The sequence below is a fragment of the Apaloderma vittatum genome, unplaced genomic scaffold, assembly GCF_000703405.1.
Source record: "Apaloderma vittatum isolate BGI_N311 unplaced genomic scaffold, ASM70340v1 scaffold730, whole genome shotgun sequence".
In the NCBI taxonomy this organism is placed as follows: domain Eukaryota; kingdom Metazoa; phylum Chordata; class Aves; order Trogoniformes; family Trogonidae; genus Apaloderma; species Apaloderma vittatum.
In genome coordinates this window covers 16,744-40,111 of record NW_009692652.1, presented here as the reverse complement: position 1 = coordinate 40,111, position 23,368 = coordinate 16,744, and the positions used below count along the sequence as shown (strand labels likewise).

The 23,368-nt window shown below is 41.1% G+C and overlaps 1 protein-coding gene across 1 annotated transcript in view; it reads right to left on the bottom strand.

The window, feature by feature from the left end:
* Positions 1–20,381, bottom strand: part of TP53BP2 (tumor protein p53 binding protein 2) — a 29,666-nt gene extending 9,285 nt beyond the window's left edge. Inside the window, exons 1-12 of the mRNA XM_009872248.1 lie at positions 20,234–20,381; positions 15,197–15,310; positions 13,396–13,475; positions 12,321–12,422; positions 9,335–9,509; positions 7,705–7,886; positions 7,159–7,323; positions 6,513–6,750; positions 4,723–4,851; positions 4,206–4,342; positions 2,939–3,428; positions 1,255–2,036 (exon numbers count right to left, since the gene is read on the bottom strand). Of these exons, the coding sequence (XP_009870550.1) occupies positions 1,255–2,036; positions 2,939–3,428; positions 4,206–4,342; positions 4,723–4,851; positions 6,513–6,750; positions 7,159–7,323; positions 7,705–7,886; positions 9,335–9,509; positions 12,321–12,422; positions 13,396–13,475; positions 15,197–15,310; positions 20,234–20,381 (2,742 nt within the window). The remainder of the gene's footprint in view (positions 1–1,254; positions 2,037–2,938; positions 3,429–4,205; positions 4,343–4,722; positions 4,852–6,512; positions 6,751–7,158; positions 7,324–7,704; positions 7,887–9,334; positions 9,510–12,320; positions 12,423–13,395; positions 13,476–15,196; positions 15,311–20,233) is intronic.
* Positions 20,382–23,368: the final 2,987 nt, after the last annotated feature.

Genomic DNA, 23,368 nt, shown 5'->3' with positions numbered 1-23,368 from the left:
AAGTGATGGAGGAAAAACCACTTTCATGTAATCAAATTATTAAAATTATGTTCATGATAGGCTTTAAAAAGAAACTCTTTGAGGAACTGAAAGCATTAAGCATTTCTGATCCATATCAATGAAGTAACACCGTACCACACACAAACTTCCAAAACAAACAAGATGGTAAAATGCTGCCTATCCTTAGCCCAAAGAGAATCTATTGTGACATGTCTTGAGAACTGACTGATGTTCAATCACATTCCAAGGGAAAATTCAGAAAATATTTTGGTAGAAGAAATGCAAGCAGCTGATGTCTACAAATGTGTTTTTAAAGCAGAAACTAAGAAATCTGTTTCTCCATATTTTTCAACCTCAACTTTCAGATAAATTCAATCTAGGATTAAGATAATCATTTTCCAACTCATATTAGCAATAGTAGGAAATGCTTGTGAAATCTGTGTCTGCAAAAAAAAAAAACCACAAACCAACCCCACACCAAAACACAAAAACACCACTTACATTTCTCTTAAGAAGGAATTATAGATTGGATGTAGTAGGTAGACTACATTCCAGAAAGGAATCTTCTTTACAGTCCAGTAGGTTTTACTATTGTGTATCAAATTCAACACAGCAATGTGCCCTTGTGGCCAAGAGGGCCAATGGGATCCTGGGGTGCATTAAGAAAAGTGTCTCCAGCAGGTCTAGGGAGGTTCTCCTCCCGCTCTGCTCTGCCCTGGGGAGACCACACATGGAATAGTGTGTCCACTTTTGGGCTCCCCAATTCAGGAGAGACAGGGGCCTACTGGAGAGAGTCCAACAGAGAGCTACGAGGATGATGAAGGGACTTGTGTCGGAGCCCTGGCACAGGCTGCCCAGAGAGGTTGTGGAGTCTCCTTCTCTGGAGACTTTCAAACCCCACCTGGATACGTTCCTGTGTGGCTGCCCTAGGGGATCCTGCTCTGGTAGGGGGGTTGGACTAGATCTTTCAAGGTCCCTTTCAACCCCTAAGGTTCTATGATTCTATGAAATTCCATTTGAAACCATTCATCATGTCATTAATTCTAGAGATAGATTTTTAATTCTTGTCATTCATTCTGGAGATAACAGTGTCACAAAAACAGACCAGAGACCCAAAGAGACACTTCTAGATTCTTCACGTGAGTGGCCTCTCACATCTGCTTAAGCTCTAAAACACAATGCATGGGATTCACAGCAGACCTCGTGCTAAGTTAATCGACAGGCCGTCTGAGTTGTAGCCTAACCAATACTTACAGGAGGCAAGGAAAACTGTCCAGTAACTTCAGGAGGCCTCATATTGAAGGAGTCCTCTCCCAAACTCTCTGGTTCCCCTGATGGATAGGGAGGTGGCGGGTATGGAGGATATTCTTCCATGTATACCTCCAGTGGCAGTGAAGCTTCTACGCTTGGTTCTTCTATTTTCGGCTCTGCGAGTTCATCACCATCCGACACTCCCTCAGGTACAGGGTCCAAAGCTGCAGAGGGAGTAACAGCTTCACTCTGATCTGGTGGCGTGTTTTCTGCTTCCTCAGCAATTGCTGGTTCTGGCACAGAAATAGCCATTTCTTTTTCCGATTCTGCACTTAAATAAGGATTCGGGATTTCTGGTGGGCTTTCAGGACTGGCAGCTGACACCATCTGCTTGGAGGGATGTGATGGAGCCGAGATAGTCTCCATTGCAGCCAGAGTGGTCCTCTGATACAACAGCTTCTGAATATTTGGGCCATTAGGTCCTTCTGGCTCAGTAATGGAACTACGTTTCTTCAGTGGTCTGGGTGCGTTGGACAGCTTTTTCCGGAGCGCTTCCAGATCAGCATCACTCTGGTTGCGGTACGGATTGGATAAGAAAGGCAGCAATTTGGTTGGGCTGAGCGGACGGGGTATTCGCTCTGTTTCGTGATTGTCATGAGCGGAAGCTGTTGCTTCTGTCTCAGGCTCCGGACTGCCTGGCTTGCCATGGAGGTTTGAGTAGACGTTCTCCGTCTGTGGCAGCTGATTCTGTACACCAGCTCCTGCCATCACAGGCTTGCCATACACTGCACAGCAAGAAAAGACAAGCGTGAGTATTTGATCAACAAATCTAATGTGCTCAGGTGGCCTGGAAGGCCAACGGCATCCTGGCTTGTGCGGCCAGCAGGAGCAGGGGTGTAATTCTGCCCCTGTGCTCAGCACTGGTGAGGCCTCCCCTCAGGTGCTGTGTGCAGGTCTGGGCCCCTCACTGCAAGAAAGACCTTGAGGGGCTGGAGCGGGTCCAGAGGAGAGCAACGAGGCTGGAGAAGGGACTAGAGGGAAAGTCCTGTGAGGAGAGGCTGAGGGAGCTGGGGGTGTTTAGCCTGGAGAAGAGGAGACTCAGGGGGGACCTTATCACTCCCTACAACTGCCTGAAGGGAGGGTGTAGTCAGGTGGGGGTCGGGCTCTTCTCTCAGGCAGCTACTGATAGGCCAGAGGGCACAGCCTGAAACTGCATCAGGGAAGGTTCAGGTTGGATCTCAGGAAGCACTTCCCACTGAGAGGGTGCTCAGGCACTGGGATGCACTGCCCAGGGCAGGGGTGGAGTCCCCGTCCCTGGAGGTGTTTAATGGAGAGGCTGGATGTGGCACTTAGTGCCCTGGTCTGGCCAATGTGGTGGTGTTGGGTCACAGGCTGGACTTGATGATCTCAGAGGTCTTTTCCAGCCTCAACAATTATGTGTGATTTTGTGAAGCAAGTGAACAGAATCCATCTGATAACCAAGTTTACCATTTGTTACCTAGCAAACACCAGATATATTCTGCATTTATTGCCAACACAGATATACAGCATGTAAGATCCACCTGAGATTCCTGGAGCTGCACCAACCTGCTCAATTACCCCAAGCCTTATAGCCAGAGACCAGGTGGAAAGCACATCTACCTGAGGTTTACAAAGACAGAAGAGAGGCAGAGTGCCGCATGCTTACCACTCGGGAAGTGGGATCCTCTGGTCTGCGCCCTCGTCAAAGCGCTCTGCACTGCCTGCTGGAAGTTCTTCCCAGGAGTCTGCTGTTGTGTGTACATGCTATAAATTGAACTTGCGGCCACAGTCTGAGGCTTCCGAAACGGTGGGAGTGAGGTCTCTTTGGATGGCTGAGGGGTAAAAGGTCTCACAGCTGCTGCTGGGGGACTCTCCTGTTTGGAGGAGGGAAGAATTTGGTCCTGGCTAGAGGAAGGACCTGCAGGAGGTACAGAAATCCTTTGCTGTATCTGCTGAGAAGCATGGGAAGGCTGCTGTGCTGCTGTTTTTTGTTTGTTCCCCATAGTTACGATAGCCAAAGGCAGCTTCTGCAGGTTTCCATCCAGCTTCGTATCAGAAGGCTGCAGATGACTGGCTTGACCAAAGTAAGGCAAGTTTATCTGTTTTGGTTTAGTGGGGACAGGTGGTGGTACCTTTGTTACGTTTTTATTAGCTGTCTGAAAGACAAAATGTTAAACAACAAAAGAGGTTTTGAGAGCTCTACATGAAGGACCAAAGACTTTCTAAAAATGATACAGTAGCATTTCTGCTGTTGCTGCAATACTGTTTACATCATCACCAGAAACATGAAGACACTTCTTGAAACATTTTATCATGATAGTTGTTCACACCTTGAACCCATTCTGTTTCATTCTTTCCTTAGCAGTTACATTTAAAACATCAAGCAACGGCAGGGCACAGTGATTTCCTTAGAGATAAGCGAATAATTAGCATCTGTATGCAAAAATCTCTTTTTCCAAAGGAGCACCTGTCAACCCTGGCTCTTCTATGCTATTTCACCCCTCCCTGATCAGACTGTGCCCTTGTGCCAAGACTTAGGTAGGAAGTCTTGCCGCAATTAAACATCACTAGGTTAACAGTTGTACTCGGTTATCGTAAAGGTCTTTACCAACCTAAGCAATCTAAGGTTTTATATGAAGGACACTGCTGCACTGAACAGTGAAACAAGCATGTAAAAATTACTTCTAAAATCCCATACAAGTGTCTCTCTGAATAGTCAAAATAAGATCACCACAGTGACTGCACAGAACAATTTTGAGTTACTAACTGTCATTAAAAGTCTGAAAGACTTTTTTTATTCCCCCCCCCCATTAGAATTAGTCTTCTTTTAAAAGACCTAGGTACTTTTCAAAGATCTTCCCAATAGCAATATTTGAAAAGCTGTGCAGCAATCCCCATCAGACTGAACGCAGTAGTTTGGGTTTCCTGCGTACCTGTGCTTCACGCAAGAGATCTTCGCTGCTCTGGTTCTTTCTCAGTGTGCCAAGCCCAGCAGACTGGTCCACAGAATCAAACATTGAGAATGGACGCACTTTCTTCTCTTTGTCTCGTAAAAAAGTTTCTCCTTCAGCTGTTGTCAGGAAGAGAGGAAGATTTTTAAAGGAGCGACACAACTGTAGGTGTAAGAGTCCCACTCCGTGCAGCACTCAAGACAGTATATGCAAGGGATGCTTTTTGTATCCATCCTAACCCCTGCGTGAAGGGTCTGCCAAATGCTGTATCTTGCAGGTTGAACGGGAGCACGTATGAAGGCATTAGTATTTAATTTTTTTAAAAAACAATTTTTTAAAAAAATCCCTGCAACACCATACTGAAGCTTATATGGTGATCCCAAGTTTTTCTGTGCTCTCAGATTAGAATTCTACATATTTACTGAAACATTTAGAAGGTACAGATATCAATAATCAGATCATCCATATTTTAAGATTAGTCAAGCACATAAGAACATACCTTGTCCTTCACTAGTCACATTTCCTTTTCCTGAAGTCAAGCCTGATCCTTGACTAATATGACTGTCTGCATTTGAACTACTCCAGTCAGTGGCAGTTGGGGAAGGTTTTGCACTGGGGACCACAGAACCTTCGAGAGACCAAGTGGGACAGATTAAGCCAAAAATAATGTTTTTATTGACTTATTTATTACAGGTAGGATTTATAAGAGACAGGTCTAGACAGTGTACAGGTATCATATACAGGCTTACTGCTACAAATCCTGTCACTTCATATTTTTGCTCATTTGTTTTACAAAGAGAATAAAACACCAAGCGCAGAAACAGCAATCAAAGCAGCAGTCAACTATTGTCCTAGCACAGCATTTAGACAAGAAACTTCTCTGGATTTTTTTCTAGTCAGAAACTTTCCTTGGATATTTGCACTAAGTTAAAAGTGATGGGATGGTAACAAGGTGTAAGATATACTGTGCAAAGAAAAACACAATGCTTTAAGTCATAAACAGATCCTGTCAGCGATATCCAGAACAGCAGAAAAATCATCTGTACGTTCAACGTGCATATGGGCCTAACTTCCAAGCTGATCTTTACATTCACTGGAGTAGGCATCCAGTCTGCTTCAAAAATAACTAAGAAAAAACTTGCAACTTGCTATTTATTTAAATATTTTCCCAAATTCTCTCTACTAAACACTAAGGTAATTAGTATAGTAAGCGATAATAAGTTCAAACAGAGACAATAAGCAGCAGGAGAAAAGTTTCATTCTGAGAAGTATCAGATACTGTCTCTCTAGGAAAGTAGTCATTTTGCCCAAATGTCGAATTATTAGGAGTGATGTTTTTGTTCAAGTAGCATACTACCATAAATTCCTATAGGAAAAATTCAAATTTTGCATGGAAGAGAGCTAGGATTCCACTCTGACAGTGAATCTGCAAAGCAGATAAAACAAAACAGTTCCCCATTCTCCAGTACACCAAGAGACACTTGGACTGGTTTTGTGCCATGGCTACTTCAGTGATATTTGCCAGAACTGAAGATGGAGGGAAGGAGATAAATTATTGTAAAATTATTCTAGAAGCTCAACTTCCATTTTATCCTTTTGGAAGATCTAAGTTTCTCTTCTCTCCCAGCTGAAAAGTGAGTCTCCTCCTCCCAAGACAGCACAGAGGAGATCTGCAACTCCCCAGTTTCTCCCAGCTTCTACTCTCACAGATTTGAGCTGCATCTCGTAGGAGAAAGCCCCAGAGAAAACCCAGCAAGTCTCCAAGGGGGAGAGGCCAAGCCTCATGCCAGGTGTTGGGTTTATATCTCTATATAACTATGATCTGCATGTCAGCAACTTTACTGATCTTTCTGTATTACAATCAATTGCCTCCTTTATAATATTTCCTGTAATGTCAGCTAATCCTTTACACGTGTCATTTCCAAAATGCGCAATCAGTAAACTTTGCTTTGCTAGTTTTTAAGTCAAGGCACCAGGTTTGTTATCATGTGTCCTAAAACTGCCTCTAGAAACTCAAAAGCTGTTGTATAGTTTTGAGGAATATTTTAATAAATAGTTTACCATAAACTCCTCTTATGTTCTGCGCTGTGTAACAACTCAAATTGCTAAGACAGCTCCTTAATTTATAAGGCATTGAATCGTATAATCTCAGTGCTTATAAAATATATTCACTGGTGCAGCAAAATCATAAGTAGCAAGACTGACATCTCAAATAACACTTCACTTAAAGACAGAGTTGATAGATAATAAAATATTTCTGGAGAAGAAATATTAATCATAAGCTATTACCTGGAGGGGCTTTAGCTTGTGAACTGCTCCCAGCTCTCATGTTGGGCAGAGTCTGTGTTTTCAATGGACCATCAGGAACCTGTAAACCTTGTGTCCCATCTGAAAATGCTGGTTTTACCAAAAGTTCAGGTCTGGAAGCAATACGTGGCATAGTAGAGGACTGGATATAAGGACCTACTGCTGCCACTCGACTTGGAGCAGAAGCCACCGGCTGAGGTAAATTCCCATCTGAAGAAACCTTTGGAGAAAAAGAAAATTTAAAGAATGTTATGCCACAGTATCCATCCATCAGAGTTTAAAACAGAAGTCAAAAAGGATTAAAGTAATATAAAGTGATACTCCAGTATTAAAAAAACTTTTAAAAAAAACCCTTAAAGAGATATAAACCTGAGGCAGAACTAACAAAAAAAATAAAATCTAAAAAAAAAAAAATCCACAACAGCATAAGAAGAGTTCTTCTCCATAAAGAATAAGTAGGTTAACACCAATGTACCATGAACAGTACTTTAATAATACAAGACTTCCATCACGTATAGATAAAAACAAGTCTAGCATCTCACTAGCCTTCTCCTAAAGCAAGTTTTTACTTCAAACCGCATGGTCCACAAATGAAATTAATTTTTGATACCCAATATCCCACACTTACCGGTACATTCTCTTTCTGTTGCAGAGCTGCCTTTTTCTTCCACAGGCGCTCTCGCAGCTCATTAACACGCTTATCCATGACTGCCACCTCCGAGTTGCGCTTGTTCAAACACTCCCTCTGTTGCTGCAGCTTGGCATTCTGCTCCTGGTTCAGTTTGTTCCTCAACTGAATAAATTCACAAAGCGGGTGGGGGAGGAGGGGAAAACAACAACAACAAAATCAAAACAAATTAACTTTCAGGATGGGGGACAGGAAACACTAACAAAAAGAGAAAAGCCTTCTAAAAAGTCAAGTTAAGCTGGCAAATTCAGATTATTTTCTCTCGAGAAAATGTTGGTTAGCCTCAAAATAGTGCAGAAAGGTATGTACAGCACACACTCCTTCCCCTGTTTACCTTGAGCGCAGTACAACCAACTCTTCATCCTCAGAACATGCAGCCCCATCAGGAACAGGAGCAATGAGATTTCTTCCCAACAAGATAAGAAATAGCCCAACCCAACTTTTAGTCCTCACAAGCCGTGAGGTCCTGAGCTGCCTTTCCATTACCTGCAGCTCCTTGTACAGGCGGTCAAGCTCAGCTACGGCCGACTGGTTGTCATGGTAACCATCAATTCGGCCGTTCTTCAGCATCTCCAGTTGCCTGGTGAGTTCCTCCACCTTTGACACAGCCAGCACCAGCTCGCGCTGCTTTTGCTGGAACAGGCTGTTCATCTGTTCAATCTCCTCCACTGAAGAGAGGACGAGAGAGCACAATAGCTGCCCTGAGAAACAGCCGAGCGTGGGCTGCTTCCAAGGCAGCGGAGAAGGGGACAGAGAGCGCCCCATCAGCCTCTGGAGCACAGGCTGCAGCCGGCTGCCACAAACTCGTGGACCCTGCCAAGCCAGGCATTCTTAAGAACAAACACACTAGCAAGATTAGGTCTATTACTAGCAAGTAGGTCTACTTAGAGCACCAATCAGGAGGTTACAAAATAAATAAATAAATAAATAAATAGAGAATTGAACCAACCAAACGTTCTTCACATTCTCAAGCATGGACACAAACAAAACCACGGTAGCAGGCTGAATATATCTGTGGAAGCCTAAATTCACTTAATGCTGAATTGTGCAGGAAGACACTCACTGAACTAAAAGGCATATTCATAATACCCAAAACCTCTGAATTTAGGTTGTAAAAACTCAATGACAAAACACTTGAGCTGTTATATTAAAGACTCAGGAGGCTTTTTAGGGTGTATTACAAGTGGCTGTCATCAGCTGCCAGAATTGTCAAAACTGTTGCATTTTAGAATAAAGTTTAAGAAATCAGTAAGAGTTCAAGCAAGTACCAAGACCAGACCTACTGAGGAGGATGCAGGGAAACTGATACACATGCTCCATGATCTTGTATTACTTTGCAATCCTTCTATTCCTTTAAACTGGCATTTATTTTGTGCAACTGAAACCAAACAGAAAATGCATTTTCCCATAGAAAACCACTTCTGCTTTATCTGTAAGCACTATGCTTCCTAATAAAATAATGTATTCACCATTTACCTTAATAAACTAATATATTTTCATTTGAATTAGCTGACAATTACAAGATATCTACAACATATGCACAGAGGGAAGATGAAAAGGTAGTCAGAAGAACCTGTGTTGATACGAAAAATTGTTTAATGTTGTATCAACATGCTGAACTGCAAGCATCCAACTAGTACTGTACGATGCCAGACACCAGTCGGATTTCTGTAATTAAAAAGAAAATACTCAGCCACTTTGGCCATTAAGTTACCTCTTGCATAAGAGGCAAAAACAGTATCAGGCCAAGCTTTGTTATAGGCTAAGAAAGTAAGACTCAGAATGAGTGCAGTAATCACGTCAAGGATAGAAAAGGTTACTGTGGTACACAAAGGTATTCAAGCAAGGAAAAACTCACGCTGTAATTAAAGAGCAGATATGCTGGGCTCAAAACACAGGGTGCCTTTATGGGGTTTTTTTAAAGTACAGTAAGAAAATACATTTTGGCCTAGGTTATTTGGGAGTTTTCTTGGTAAATACAAAATGTGAAATTGTTAAGTTCAACATTGCCTGGAAGGCTGTAAATACCTTCTTCTGAATCACCAGAAATTTCAGAGTTCCCAGAACCACACTTAATGAAAAAATCATAGGCTCTTTTCCCCAAGCAGCAACTCACCTAATTTCCCATTGCTAAGTCTTTTTTGCTCCACGTGGCCTTTCAGTGCTCTCACTTTCTTAAGTTTGGCTTCCTGATTCTCAGCAATTTCCTTTAATCGCTTCAGTTTTTCTTGCTCAGCAGCCTGCTGTTGCTGTCGCTGATCTTGCTGTTTCAGGAATTTCAGACGTTGTTCCTGCAGTCAAGACAGGGATTTTTTTTTTTTCTTTTGATGAACTTATGTTAAGGTACTGACAGAAATAATTTCAAAACTTAGAAACAATCACCAAAGCAGCTCTGATCACCTTTAGCCCAGTATCTTGACTTCCCAGAACGTCAAGGGAATTCTGAGAGAACAGAGAAAACACACTAATTCTGTCCCAATATAGTCCTCCAGATACAACCATTCTGTAGTACAAGAACCTACTGAAATATTGGTAGTATCCACGTCTAACAGACCTTGGTGAATTTTTCTTCCATTAAATTCCTCAAAGACCTTCAAAGGCTAAGAAAAAATTCTCATATTCATGTTCCATGACATTTGCAAATTTAATTTATTTGCTACTTGGCACTCGTGTTGCAAGAGCTAATGATTATTTCCCTTTTACCGTCCCCATGGTGCCTCTACCTTACAGGTCTCTATCATTCATCACATCTGAAACAAGTAAGTCATGCTGGAGAGTATTAGACGTTCTTTATATAGGAGGTATTCCATCAGTTATTGATCATTTTCATCACTGTCTGTACTTCTACTAGTTCTGCTAGAACCACCTTGAGATGGGGGATCATCACACAGCAAAGTTCTGAAAAATCTATCATCTCCTGGTAGTGATCACCACTATCTCAACATAGGATGAATGAAGACATGGGAAAACCTTCATAATGGCCTGTCCCCCATTTCTACAACAGACATCTCGGTGGAGAGAATCCTTTTGCTATCATAGAATGCATTGGGCTGGAAGGGACCTCTAAAAGTCATCCAGTTCAACCTCAAATACTAGTTTCTATATACAAATGCAACAGTTCAGAGCTAAAAGAAACTACTACATCAGTTAGAGACGTCCTTTAAATCACCAGCCACTACATACAGCTTCCAGTTCTGGAGATGATATGTTGTTCCAGAGGTAGGAGGACTACTAAGATTTTCCCAAGCACCCGCTAACAGCCAAGACTACCACTTACTAACATTAGAAGTCAACATTTCCTCAAAGACAAAAAAAAAAATCACCACTCCTATTTAGAAACAGGGAGTCTTCTGCACTCTGAATAAAAAAGGAAAACCGAAGAGTAAGTTTGCCTTCTGTAGAAAAGCCAGGCAACACTCGCAGCATATGCACTAGTTTAGAGTCAATCCCACACAGGAAAATGTCAAAAAATAGATACTACAGCTCATGTCTAAAAAGAAAGTGTATTTTTCCCGCTCAAAATCTATTTTTAATATTGCATCTGATTTCAGAAGGCAACAGACAGGCGACAGAAAGTGCCTCCTTGGAACAAGTCTTTCCTGGATGCCCTTTCAGAGAAGCAACGTTAAACACAAAACTCTCCCATGGGACACTCAGAAGGCTACTCTTCTGCAAACCAGAGGCAGCAAACACCTACCCGGACAGGAAGCTATCTGCTCTCAAACTCTTTTTTTGTTTGTTTGTTTGTTTTTAAAGTGTCTTGCATTATTCCCTTTGTAATAAATATATACAATGTTCCTATTTCTGATTTCAATATATATAGTGACTACAGCATTACTGCCACTTACAAGGGCAAAGTCTATTACTGTCACCTGTGAGTCAAGCAGCCAGAAGTTATGAAAGTTTCTGCTTCTCCTTTACATGAACAACTCACTTGTCAGCTGGAATCAAGAAGAGGCAACACTTTACCCTTGGCAAACTAATCTGGGCAGGATAGGGATTGACTGTTCTGCTAAAGTTCAAGTGAAAACTAAAATCACTTGGCTGACTGATTTCTTTCATTTATATTTGCATCTTCTTCATACCAGTTCTTATCATAAAAAGAGAAGTCAGTACTATGGCCTGTAAAAATAGTTGATAAAATTTGCTTTGCAGGGGCTTCGGAACATTAGAAAGCCATAGTTTGAAGCAGTCCTGACACACACTTACTGAAAGCCAAGCAAACTTAAAAAAAGATGCTAAATGTATGGGCTGGGGCAGGGAAGAGGAGTGAAACTTGGGTATCTCAGAGGGGGAGCGAGAGAGGGCTTCTGACAGAGGAAGAGCAGCAACACAAGGCCCCCAGAGCAGCCTCCTTGCCCACCAGAGCACGTTCTGAAAGGCACAGAAGTCATGCATTCAGACAGTCGAGGACAATCTGGGATGGGCTCACACTTAATGATTCTCTGCAAAAAGCAGCATTTTCCATGGTATTTTCAAGAGCAGTCATGTACCAACAACGCTTAAGTCAAATATGAAACCCACGCCACGATCCTGCAGACATGTTCAGACTATTTTGTCCCCTAAAAAACTCAGGAGCACTCTGAGTACTTTCATTGCTGAATAATAACGAAAAAGCTAATCACTCTCCTAGTCACTTTTGTCACATATATGCCACCTTTTCCAGACAGCTGCCCCAGGAAACCAGGCACTGAACTCTGTCAGGAGAAAGCGAGGTATCACAGGACAGTATTATATCTAGACACAAAAGGGCTGTTCAGTGATCAAACCAGTGAAAGGCTGGTCACCACATGGAACACAAACAGGGCTGGCAGAGCCACCAGGACAAATGACAATATATTAATGTTACATGCTCCACCCTTTTTAGCAAGCTATCCAGTTACTTCTATTGCTAGCACTGTTTCAGTGTTTCACTACAGGATATTTGCATAGCTTGACTTCAAATTTAAAAGCAGGGAGCCAAAGAAAGGAAGCCCTCTGCTTATAAGAGGTGAAAAAAAAAAAAACAAACAACCCCTAAATCCCCAACCCTCCCTGCACCTCATGTGACTCTCAGTGTCTTTGTTCCTGACTGTAAACACCCAACCTCACTCCAAACTCACCTTGTTAGCTAGCATTTGCTGTTGAGCCTCAATTTGTTGCTGCTGGCGGGATGCCATTTCCTGAAGTTCAGCCAGTGTCATATCCATCCTCGGAGCACTGACCTGTCAAAGAAAATTCAAAGCATGATAAGTCTAGAATTTTTCACTTGGCTAGCGTGCAGCTCGGAGCTACTGCAGAGAAGCGTGATAAAGGTCTTAAAGAAAACCAAACCCCAAACCAAAACTCCAACGACTCCATCTAAGTATCCAATAAAATAATTAGAAAGAAATGGCATATTTCTATGGTAAGAGAATAAACAGTTTTAAGCTCATACAAATGCACAGCCCAATCCAGCAACACACATAAGATGACATCTCTTGAAACATTAGTATTTCTAGCAAAATCCTGGTGGCATTTTAAAGAGGTGTTTCAGAGGCCCTTATAATTAAGCTCAGCATGAATCAGCTTTAACTGACTGAGCCCAGAAAGCTCAGCACACAGTAGGATGGATCTGTGGTCGTAGGTGTACTGCTGCAATTCAAAGCACTTCAACGTCAGTAGTTTAAATATAGTGTGGGGGGAAACTACCACCCTCAAAGGTAGCACTATTATAACATTAGTTAGCTCTTCACATCTGTTTCCTGAATCCAGATTCAATTTTATAACCATAATTGTATTCTCCAGGACAAGAATAAATGACAGATGGGGATTCAAAACTGAAACACTAACTGGTCTCAACTTGAAAATTGAAACTAGAGGATCTCTGACACAAAACCAAACGTGGGGGCGGGTGAGAAATCTATGGCACAAAATGAGAGAAAATGAGGAAAATGAGTAGTAAAGGGAAAGTATGCTGAATTTGAACAGGTGATCTCAGAGCAGCAAATACAGATATGGTAGCCAATGGATATCAGAGGCATCTTAAGAACTGAAATACAGAGTGGTAATTGTTAGAGACTTTGTGTTTGGTTTACAGCAGTCATTAGAAATCTCTCCAGAATAGCCTCTTAGTTTCCAGGGTGGGATTTGCACCAGTATCTGAAAAGAAAGGAAGCCTCCATTTTCACAGTACTGGCCATTGCTTCAAGAACTTACTCCATTCTCTAGTCTTCGATCACCAGGCACTTTGACACCATTTCTTTTTAAGGCTGGATCTTGAGATCTTTGTCCAGTCCCTAGATAAAAAACACATGGTTGTAAGGTCCCTTTAGACATAGCACTCAATACAAAACAATAAACAGTACAATCATTTGGGTTTAGAATCTGAACAACTGTTCTTCCCACATTCTTACCACTGAGATAAACTTAACACAAGGTATTTTATGAAGAGGCTGCTGTTCAGTGTCAGCATTTATTTTAAAACATAAGACTGTTTGAAAACAGACAAACAAACAAAAAGGTTAACCAACAGTATGCTATTGTGATATTTCTCCTGTGGTCAACAGGCCCCTAGGAAGTCATAAAATTGTGTTTCCCACTGCAAATGACACAAAAAATATCTGGTTAATTCACAGCAAAGTATTGGGACCACAATGTCTTAAAATCAGAATCTAAATGTCAGCTGTCTCACTGAGAATTTGGAGTAGGAACAGTCAAAGATTAGTCACATATTTTAATAGATGCCCCATTTAATCTGCAGGTGATTACTTGCACATAACTGTTTAAAAGCATAAGGGTTTGTTTTTTTCTTCCTGGCAGTCACTGTGACAGTAAAGATGCTACTTAACTAGAATTCTATCGCAATGTTCCCAGCAAACTATGTACAAATGGTGTTCAGACACCAAATATCAAGCTTGTCCATTTCCCTAAGGGACAAACATAGAGTACACGATGAAGCCATCTTTCTCAGGTTCTTGGCCACTTGATGCATATTTCCAGAGCCTATTCCTGCAAGACTAACTGCAGACCTCCTGACTGTTAATTTGCTCTCCCTCCAACATATTGCTTCACAATGCTGTGGCAAATAATCTTTACACTATGAGTACCCCGGACTTGAAAAATTACCACCTCACAACTAAACTGCCTTGTAAGACCCTTAGTAGGTAAAGATGGCACAGCTTTAACTTTCCACGTATTCATTCTAACATCATGACACACTTCAAACATAAGATACATTTAGCAATTTTAAAATATGCCAGGTACAGTGCCATTTAAAATAAACTGAGCATTTCCAATACCAAGGATGAAAACAGAAAAAAGGGAGGAGGAAGACTGATTTAAAAGTAAAAAATTTAAAAATATTCTACTGAAGATATTAATGCAGAGTGCACAGAAAAACCTTGGAAAGCAAAATGTCATTATTCTCACAGGTTTCATATCTAGATTTACAATGCAAAGCTATTACATTCTCTGAGAACTTGACCAGGCAATTCATTTAACACTGTTTCTGAAACTAATACCAATGTGTAAGATTGCGGAAGAAACATTGAAGGATTTTATTTTTTGCCAGCTATGCCAAGTTTATTGGCCCAGTCAAGTATTATCCAGGTGAAACATTCTAAGCCCAAATAATAAACTACATTACTGGACAACAGTTTTGTTACTAGATTTAAAAGAAGAGAGTATCACAGATATCCAGATATTTAGCTGTGGCTAATATATTTAATACAAGATGCACTTGGATGCTTTGGTGATGACCAGCTCTAGAAAACCTGCAAAAGTTTCAATTTGAATTTAATGTCTCCAGCTCCAGCAAGAGAGGATGAAGTATTTACTAAAATGGACAAGTTATCTGTTACTAGCATCCTCTATCCATAAGAAATATGGTCAGACTAAAAAAGAGTTGCAACACCACCCCGACTACCAACATTAATACATAACACAGGCAAGCTGTTTCCTTAACCTTGAGGAACGCAATGAAGCTTAGACAAAAGAACCAGCCGAGATGACCACCTACCTGCTTCCCGGCAGGGAGAGCGTTCATGCCGAAGGAAAAAACGAACCTCATTTCTCTGCATCCCAAAGCGCTGCAAAATATCCAGCATCCGTTCGTTGTCAGCTATGGGACGTTCTGAAAAGATAAAAAGCCAAATGACTACTAAACCCCTACGCAGCTCAAGCACATACCAGGACAAAACAAAAATCTATCACCTCTCACTTGAGCGAGCCCCTGTAATTGCTCAGGTGCAGTGTGCACACCTAACCCTTGCCCTCACCCAAAGCATCTCTACCTTTCCCTTCCACTCCTTGCTTCTGAAATAAGCCCAACACCTTTGAAAAGTAGATCCAGCCCTTTAAAAGCCAACCCCTACGGGGAGAAGCTGAGGCACTGCCACAGCCCAAGGGCAAGTAAACAGGCAATTTAGAGCTTTTGGCTCTAGCTCTTACAGTTTGTATTTGCAAATAAATCATCTTATCCTCTCACCACCACAGGAAAAGTGCCGGCATACATTCTACTCCCCATCTATGGTACCTCATACAAACCCATTTCTCAGTCATCCTCAATCCCACCTCAAGAGCTCCTCTGCCCCAGTTTCTACAGAGACTCACTTACTTTGTATTCCAGCAAGAATTGAGAGATGTAAATACAAACACTCAGAGAAGAGGAATTCTCCTACCAACACTTCCTAAGGATTGCAAACAAATGCAAGATTGCAGCCCTCACGTTCAAGCTTGGAAAAAGCGTTCGATACCCTGAAGAGGCTCCCAGGCGGTACCCAAAGGGTCTGATCCTCAACCAGCCATCACAGCTCCTGTCACTTCTAGTGTTCTCCTGCAGCTCCTGTCAGCCACAGATCCAGCTCACTCTCTTGGACAGCGAGTTTGATGAACTTCACATTACATGCATTTCAAAAGCCAGGCTTCCAATAAAACTGGAAAAGCCAAACTATTTTAGATTCCTGACTTCAAGGAAATAAAGATAAGACAGTGAAAAGCAACTTTGATAGGAACTTGCTATCTTTTTCAGACAGTTAAGATGAAGTTTCTTAAAAAGCTACATGAACAAGGTCTACTGAACTTCCTTTCCTGCTCTTGTTCCCAAGTTAAAGATTCAGTCATACTTAGAATTTTCAAGCCTTACTTGTTGCCTTTTGCTATTACAAAAACCCAATGGGAGTCTATATACAATCTACTGCCTTCATTTATCATTACTCATCCATTTCTGTATTACTGCTCTTCCAAATTTTAGACACTTTATAGCCGAGCATTAACAGAGAGGACATAATTAGAATTACTTATTGGCTTCTAAATCCTCATATAAAAGCAATTGCTTTTGTTATTTTTGACATTTTACCATAGATTTTTCTTCCTATGTTAAAAGTGACGGCAAATCCATGGCAAATATATTATAGTAGTCAACTTTACTTAGTCAGGATACTGTCATAGTATCTTATGACAACATCTGAGACTCGTGACCAGGTTAGATCCATTTGTACTAGGTGCCAGACAAACAGAATATATTGTTCCTGGCCTGAGAAATAAGACAAGCAGACAAGTACTGAAATTAAATACCCTTACTTTTGCATTGGTTTTGTTCTTCCTGACATCACTTTTGTTGGATCTTTCCTTTCATTATTTAAGCAAGGGGAGGGGGGGAAGAAAATAAAGAAATCAGAGAGTAGTTCATTCATATTCAATGGAGAGTCTTTCAAAGCCACTACCATAATATGGAATAATCATTTCAGAGTGTTAAGTATAAATGTTTTCAGTTTCTGAAGAAGCAAAGCTACTAACATATGTTTTCAGCATGTGAAAAGCTCTTTTCAACATAAAAGTGTTTCTTTAAATGAAACTGCTGCAGCTGTGCTCAAGCAATCTAGGAAGGAAAAATTCTGGAGTCACTGTCAAAAGAGATTAGCTTTACAGAATAAGCAAGTAGGTCACTGTTACAGAAAAAGCAGTCTCTTGGCGGTTACTCGTCTAGACAGCTAAAAAAGCTCTTCATCTGCTAAACCTTAATTCAAAAAAAAAAATGTAAAAAGGCAAAAATAAAAAAAAAACAATAGTACTACTGTCAGCTTTCCATCTTAAAGAATATACAGCAGGCTTAAGAGACAGATTTCTAGCAGCTCTGCAATACTTCAACTGAAACTTTATAATCAAGGGAGATGCCCTTTACACAAGGATTCTGTCAATACCACTCAGTGACTTCAAAGGAAGGTCAAACAGATTTTCAAATACCAAACAAAGCTACATTTGGAAAGCTCAAGAAGAAAGGACAAACAATCACGCTTTATTTTTTTATTCCCTATCTCAAAGGGGAAAAAAAAAAGAAAAAAGTCTTCACATATGCACACACTTTTTGATTGCTTTCCATGGTGACCAAGGTAGCTGCCTAATAGAATTCTGGCAGTAATAGGAAGATCAAGAAATTTTGCCCTGATACTCGTCACATTTCAAGCAAAACTGGGAAGACAGGGAGAGTAGTAAACTTGCCCCCTTCAGGGAACCAAGTGCCTCAAGCACACTTGCAGCAACCTTTCAAAGTAAGCTTAATAAAGTCTGACAACAGAAGCTAAAATTCCTGAGTAAGCGTCAGAACAAGACAGAGAGACACAAGCGATCTAAGAAGGATCTCAGTAACTGAAGTCCAAGAAGCCATCTTCCAACATAAAGCTTTTGTTTTTTTCCGCAGAAAGTTAGCTGCCGTGACCCATCCTTGTTTTAATATAAAGTTTAATTTGTCGGTGTAAAATGCGAACAAAACAGAAGTCATGGCAAATCTTGGCAAAACAAGATAGTGAACTTTGCTGACATCTAAAGTGAGATTGCATAAAAGTCAAAAGTATTTCTCTCCCTCCCCACCTCCTTCCCCTTAAGAAATCCAAGTTATATAGGAAAAGAGCGCTCAAATTGTTGCTACTGAATATTAAACAGAGGCTTAAGAAACAATGTATTTTATCAAAAACAACGTGCAGGTACTTCATGCAGTACTTGTCTTTTAACATTACATGATTTGAGACAACTGCAATTTTTGTTACCAAGTACAAATTGAAACCATATACAGTTTTACGGACACACACCAGTGTTTGTATATAGAAGTAAACAATAAGTAAACATTACAGAATCAGTGAAGGAAACAATAATAATTTGGTTTCTAAAGCAGGTGTCAAGGTTTCCACTGGAAAAATGGTACTTTTTTCCTGTCTTACGACACCTGTGCAAACAACATTTAAATATCTGTTCTCGTGGTATCTCATGAGGTCTTTGCAAAGATTATTCTCAGAAAAAATTCTCTGCTTCACTCTATGTTTCTGTATCCAGATTACATTCCTATATCTCCTTAAGTACCAGAGAGGCTGATAACTTGATTTTAGAAATAAACCTCCATGTATTGTATGGTCCCACTCACACAAAAGTTCACTTTTCAGCTTAACAAGACCATTTGGGCACCAAGTACTGGCAGACTTCACTCACCTCTACCAGTACAGGTGCTCTCCCTCGGTTTCAGGACAATCTCACTGCCTTTGCTAGCATCCTCTACATCAACATCTCAAAAGCCAATCAAGAATCCAGGTTCAGGAAAGACAAGGAAGGAGAAAAGCTGCCCACTGCAGCAGGGCTCCACCTTTGGTAACAACAGGAGAACCCTGTCTGTCACCATCACCTGTGCTCCTCAACAGGTCACAGGGCTTAGGCTCTCTCTAAATTCTGTGGGGTTACCTAAACATTTATTTCACTTGTCTTTCACTGTAGACTTTGATACTGTGCTGATTTAGGCAAAGATGAAGACGTACAATAAAAACACTTTCCTAAGAGATCTCTTTCCATGCTGGACTGGTGATTTTATTTTACTATCATTTATAAAGAAAAGATGCTTCATTTTCTAAGGAGAAGAAAAAAATTTTTGTTGCATTTGTTCAACTTAGCTGAATTGTCTCTTGATTTTTTTTTTCTGACAGGGATGTAATGTTTCTGATATTTCTATCTCAAGCTATTAAACAAACATGCAGCTCACCAAAGACTTCTTTGAACTGGTGTGAGCCTGAGCCAACTGCAGAGGAAGACAGGAACATAAGCCCTTATCATATGATTCTTTCATAATTTTGTTGAAGCATCTCAAAAAAGTTAAAATCAAATATTATTAGTTTTCATGATTTATAATCCTGTCACCGATTTTACACCTCTGAATGCCTAGCAGTATCTAATGAATAACATGGAGACAGGAGATAGTCAAGAGTCCTTTCCCATTTAAGTAATGAAGAATTAGCCATACTTTAGCTTGTTGACATGTTCTCCAGCTCCAGTGGAGCTCTGCAAGCTAGGGAGAGTTGAACTTCCAAGACCAAAATCAGAAAGAATACAGAAGTTGTGGGGGGGAAAAAAAAAAAAAAAAAGCACAACCAACCACATATATTAAACTCTGTTCCACAGGCTTAAAAAGACAGGGGACAGTCAAAACTAGTTTCTATGTCCTCCCTCCTATTGTCCTTCTTTAGAGAACTTCACATGAGGTAACTCCTACTACTTCTGGTAACACTCCTCCCCTGATAAACTCAATTAATGTGACTGGGAACAACAATGGTGTCATCAGAAAGAAGAGAGTTTTCCTTGGTCACTGCAAGTGAAATGGCTATGAGGTTGAAGAAATTATTCCAACTGGGTCACAGAATGACCGATACCTACTACTTAAAACCCCCCCACAGGCTACGGCAATCCCACTGTGGTGAGAAGGAAGAGAAAACAGCTCCCTCACTGCCTTCAGAGACTCATTTGAGTCAGAGAAAAGCGCTGCGTACACACAAGCTCATCTGCATGTTTGATTCCCCTTCTTCTACTTTTTTTTTTTTATCATGGTGCTCTCAAACCAGGACATACATGTGAGCCTTCCTGTAGATGCACTATCACCCAGCAGGCCTGATGAAGAGGTTATCAAGAGCGTAAGGCAAAAACCCTCTGGGACAAGACCACGTCTGTCAGGTCTCCATGCGCTACCTTACGTCAGAAGCAGAGAATGCCCAGTAAAATTCACAAAGCGTCAAGCCTGACCTACCTGAGCCACACCACACTTCAGCCAGGTGGCACTCGCTCTCACCCGGCTCCTTGCACAGCTCCACCACGTCTCTGCAGGTTGTTTCGGGGGTGACCGGCACCTCGGTGAAGTGCTGCTCATTGTTACTGAGGTACACCGTCAGAAACATCTGGAAAAAGACAAAGGCAACAGCACATGGTTACTTCATAACACAAAGACAGACTGCACATTGGAGTGTCAATCCTCTCACTAAATCCATTATTTTCAAACACAACTGTATCATTTGTTATCAAATACTGTGCACGTAGAATTTTGAAACATACTCAGATTTCTTTTTAAGGTACAAGCAAGTGAGAGACTACAGAAGTAATTCTCTGCTCAATTAAATTACATTGCTGGACGATTGTTTGGTTTTAAATCTGGACCTACTGCTCCTTGCTTCTTTCTTATAGTGACATGTCAGAACTCCTCCCACCTTACTATATATATATATATATACACACACACACACACACACACTGCACCTGTTTGACACAGTAGAAGAAACAGTCATTCAGAGTTCAAAAACATTCTCTGTAGTGAAAAATCAACAGCAGTTGCAACCAGGGATTAAAAAAAACCCAAAACCTCAAACAAAAACCAGCCAAATAAAAAAAGAGCTTACTACATGGGCAGTGAAGTGGAAACATAACATGCATTCCCATAACACATTTCATCAGAAGGTTTCTTCGAAACTCAAGTTGACCTGCTATGCCCTTAGTCTCAGCCTGAATAAAAAATCTCCCCCAAACCCCATTCATAGGAAAGTAAGGATATTTTACTGGGCTTTATGTTCACAGCTGTACAAGAATTCTTCATCTCTGGTACTATTCTGTATAAACACACCACACCACTAGGTGTTACACTCTTGCTCACAACCCCTTCTGCATTTTTAAAAATTAGTTACCTTACTTGATATTTGATACAAAACATCTGCAATTACTTCCTCAGAACACCACCTCACTGTATGCTATTAATATTAAATTGTTATTGAAGTTTAGCTGCTAGCTAAAAATTTACGTCAATTCTCTTCCAAGATCTACTCTCAACTTCAGTATCAAATGGTTGCTAGTTGCATGACTTCCAGCAACACACACAAAAAAAATATTAAAAAAAAAAAATCAGTCAAATGTCTCCAGAAAGCAATTACTCCACTAAGCATTTCAAGCAGTAGAAGTCTTATAAATAGGCTACACAATTTAGTATTTTTCATACAGACTGAAAAGCTGTTTTGGCAGGAAAAGACGCAAATCCTTGCCTGGCCTCATTTTTAGAGGGTGAAAGGGAAATACATCTTTACAAACAACAGTTCAAAGGTTAAGAAAAGTCCAAATCAATCAAGAGAAAAGTATAAATATTCTTCTAAATTAAAAGAAAACACACTACTATAAACCTTATTTCTGTGATTTTCCATGAATACTTCAAAACAAGTATTTTTTATGCCACTACAAAGTGAGATTTAGCCTCATCTTCTCCACAGTTTTAGAACACCTCACCTCTTAGGGATTCTATTAGAATAAAACCATGCACATGCACATCCCCGACACCTCCAAACCCTTTCACGGAATCACAGAACGTTAGAGGTTGGAAGGGACCTCTAAAGATCATCTAGTCCAACTCCCCTGCCAGAGCAGGATCACCCAGAGCAGATCACTTTTCAGGGCTCTTTAAAGTGCCGAGATCCGCCTGCCCCCACCTCTACAAGAGAAGCTGTCTTCATTCTTTTAAAAACTTCCGTGAAAACATTCCACACTCAGCATGTCTTGTTAGTGCAAGTATTTGTCCCACTCGTGGCAGTATAAACACTTGTGAATAATACTTCAGGCCGTGGCACTGCACCAGACTTAGACCGGCAGGATACTGAGTAGCTGTTGCCCGGCTCCCCAGGACAACACTTTCTGATGAATTCCTAAAGATGTCCAACGAATATTCATAGAGCAGAGAAAGCCTGCTGAAGAGAGCTCAAGACAGCTTGTAATCCTTAGTATTCAGATCCTTTAACCATTTTCTTGTCACATTATGGGGGGGGGGGGAAACAAAAAAAAAAAAAAAAAAAACCAACCCAAAAAACCACAACCATCCACTTGGAGCTTATAAGGAAAGGGAATGTGGAAAATGCAAAGGCAGCCACAAAATTCCGACGATTGACCGACGGATGCTGGTGAGTCCCGGGGAGGGCAGGCAGACAGATGGAGCGGGACACCCAGCGCTTGAGGATTTTAGCTCGAGTCGAGGCTGCTGCTGCTGTTGCTCACTCGGCAGTCCTGCTCTTGGAGGGGAGCATACCGCCTGCCAGCCGGGATTCACAGCTGCTCACCCCACGGGCAGCAGGGAATTTCTTTTAACACTACTCCCTGTCCGGTCTGCTTTGGGTGGGCAGAGGCAGGTAGGATGAGCTTACCACATACACTTATTATAGAGCGAAGATGGGCACAACTGTCTTGCTGTAACAGCGCCTTGAAGCACCGACCTAAATCAAAAGACAAAGCCTTCCACGCCAGGAACTCTCAATACTTGTCTTCAATCTTTTCGTCCCTATCTTTTAGCTGTAGCATTTCTAGAGGAGGCTGACAGTGAGGGATGCCACACACAACCAGATAAGGATATCACTTAATTGCAAAAAGTGGAAAGTAGAAAATAAGAGGCTCCCAATAGCTTTAGAGCAAGGTTATATAGGTACATAAAACACATCAACACTTCACATTTAATGCCATGGAATCTTGTATTCAGAACACTACTAAATTGCACAGGCTCTGTATCTACAGTAACATTTGTTAAGTTTTCAAATATGAGCTCACAGATGGGAATTAAGAGAAAATTATAACAAAGATGGCATTACACACAAACCAGACCTAATTTTACCCTAGCAAGGCTGTTCACCCTTCAGTGTGCCGCCTGTTTCTATCCAGTTGTTAATCCGCAGGATTTAACAATACAGACAACTACACAGGAAGGATCACGAGTTGCCATTTCCATCCACAACGCTCAGGGTAATTACCAACACATTAAGCCAAGAGCACTCAGACCTGGTGTGTGGGGCCACTTCTGAGACTTGGTAGATCACGCATTACCTCTACCCCACATATTCTAGGAACAGCGAGGGGAAAAACAGCAACC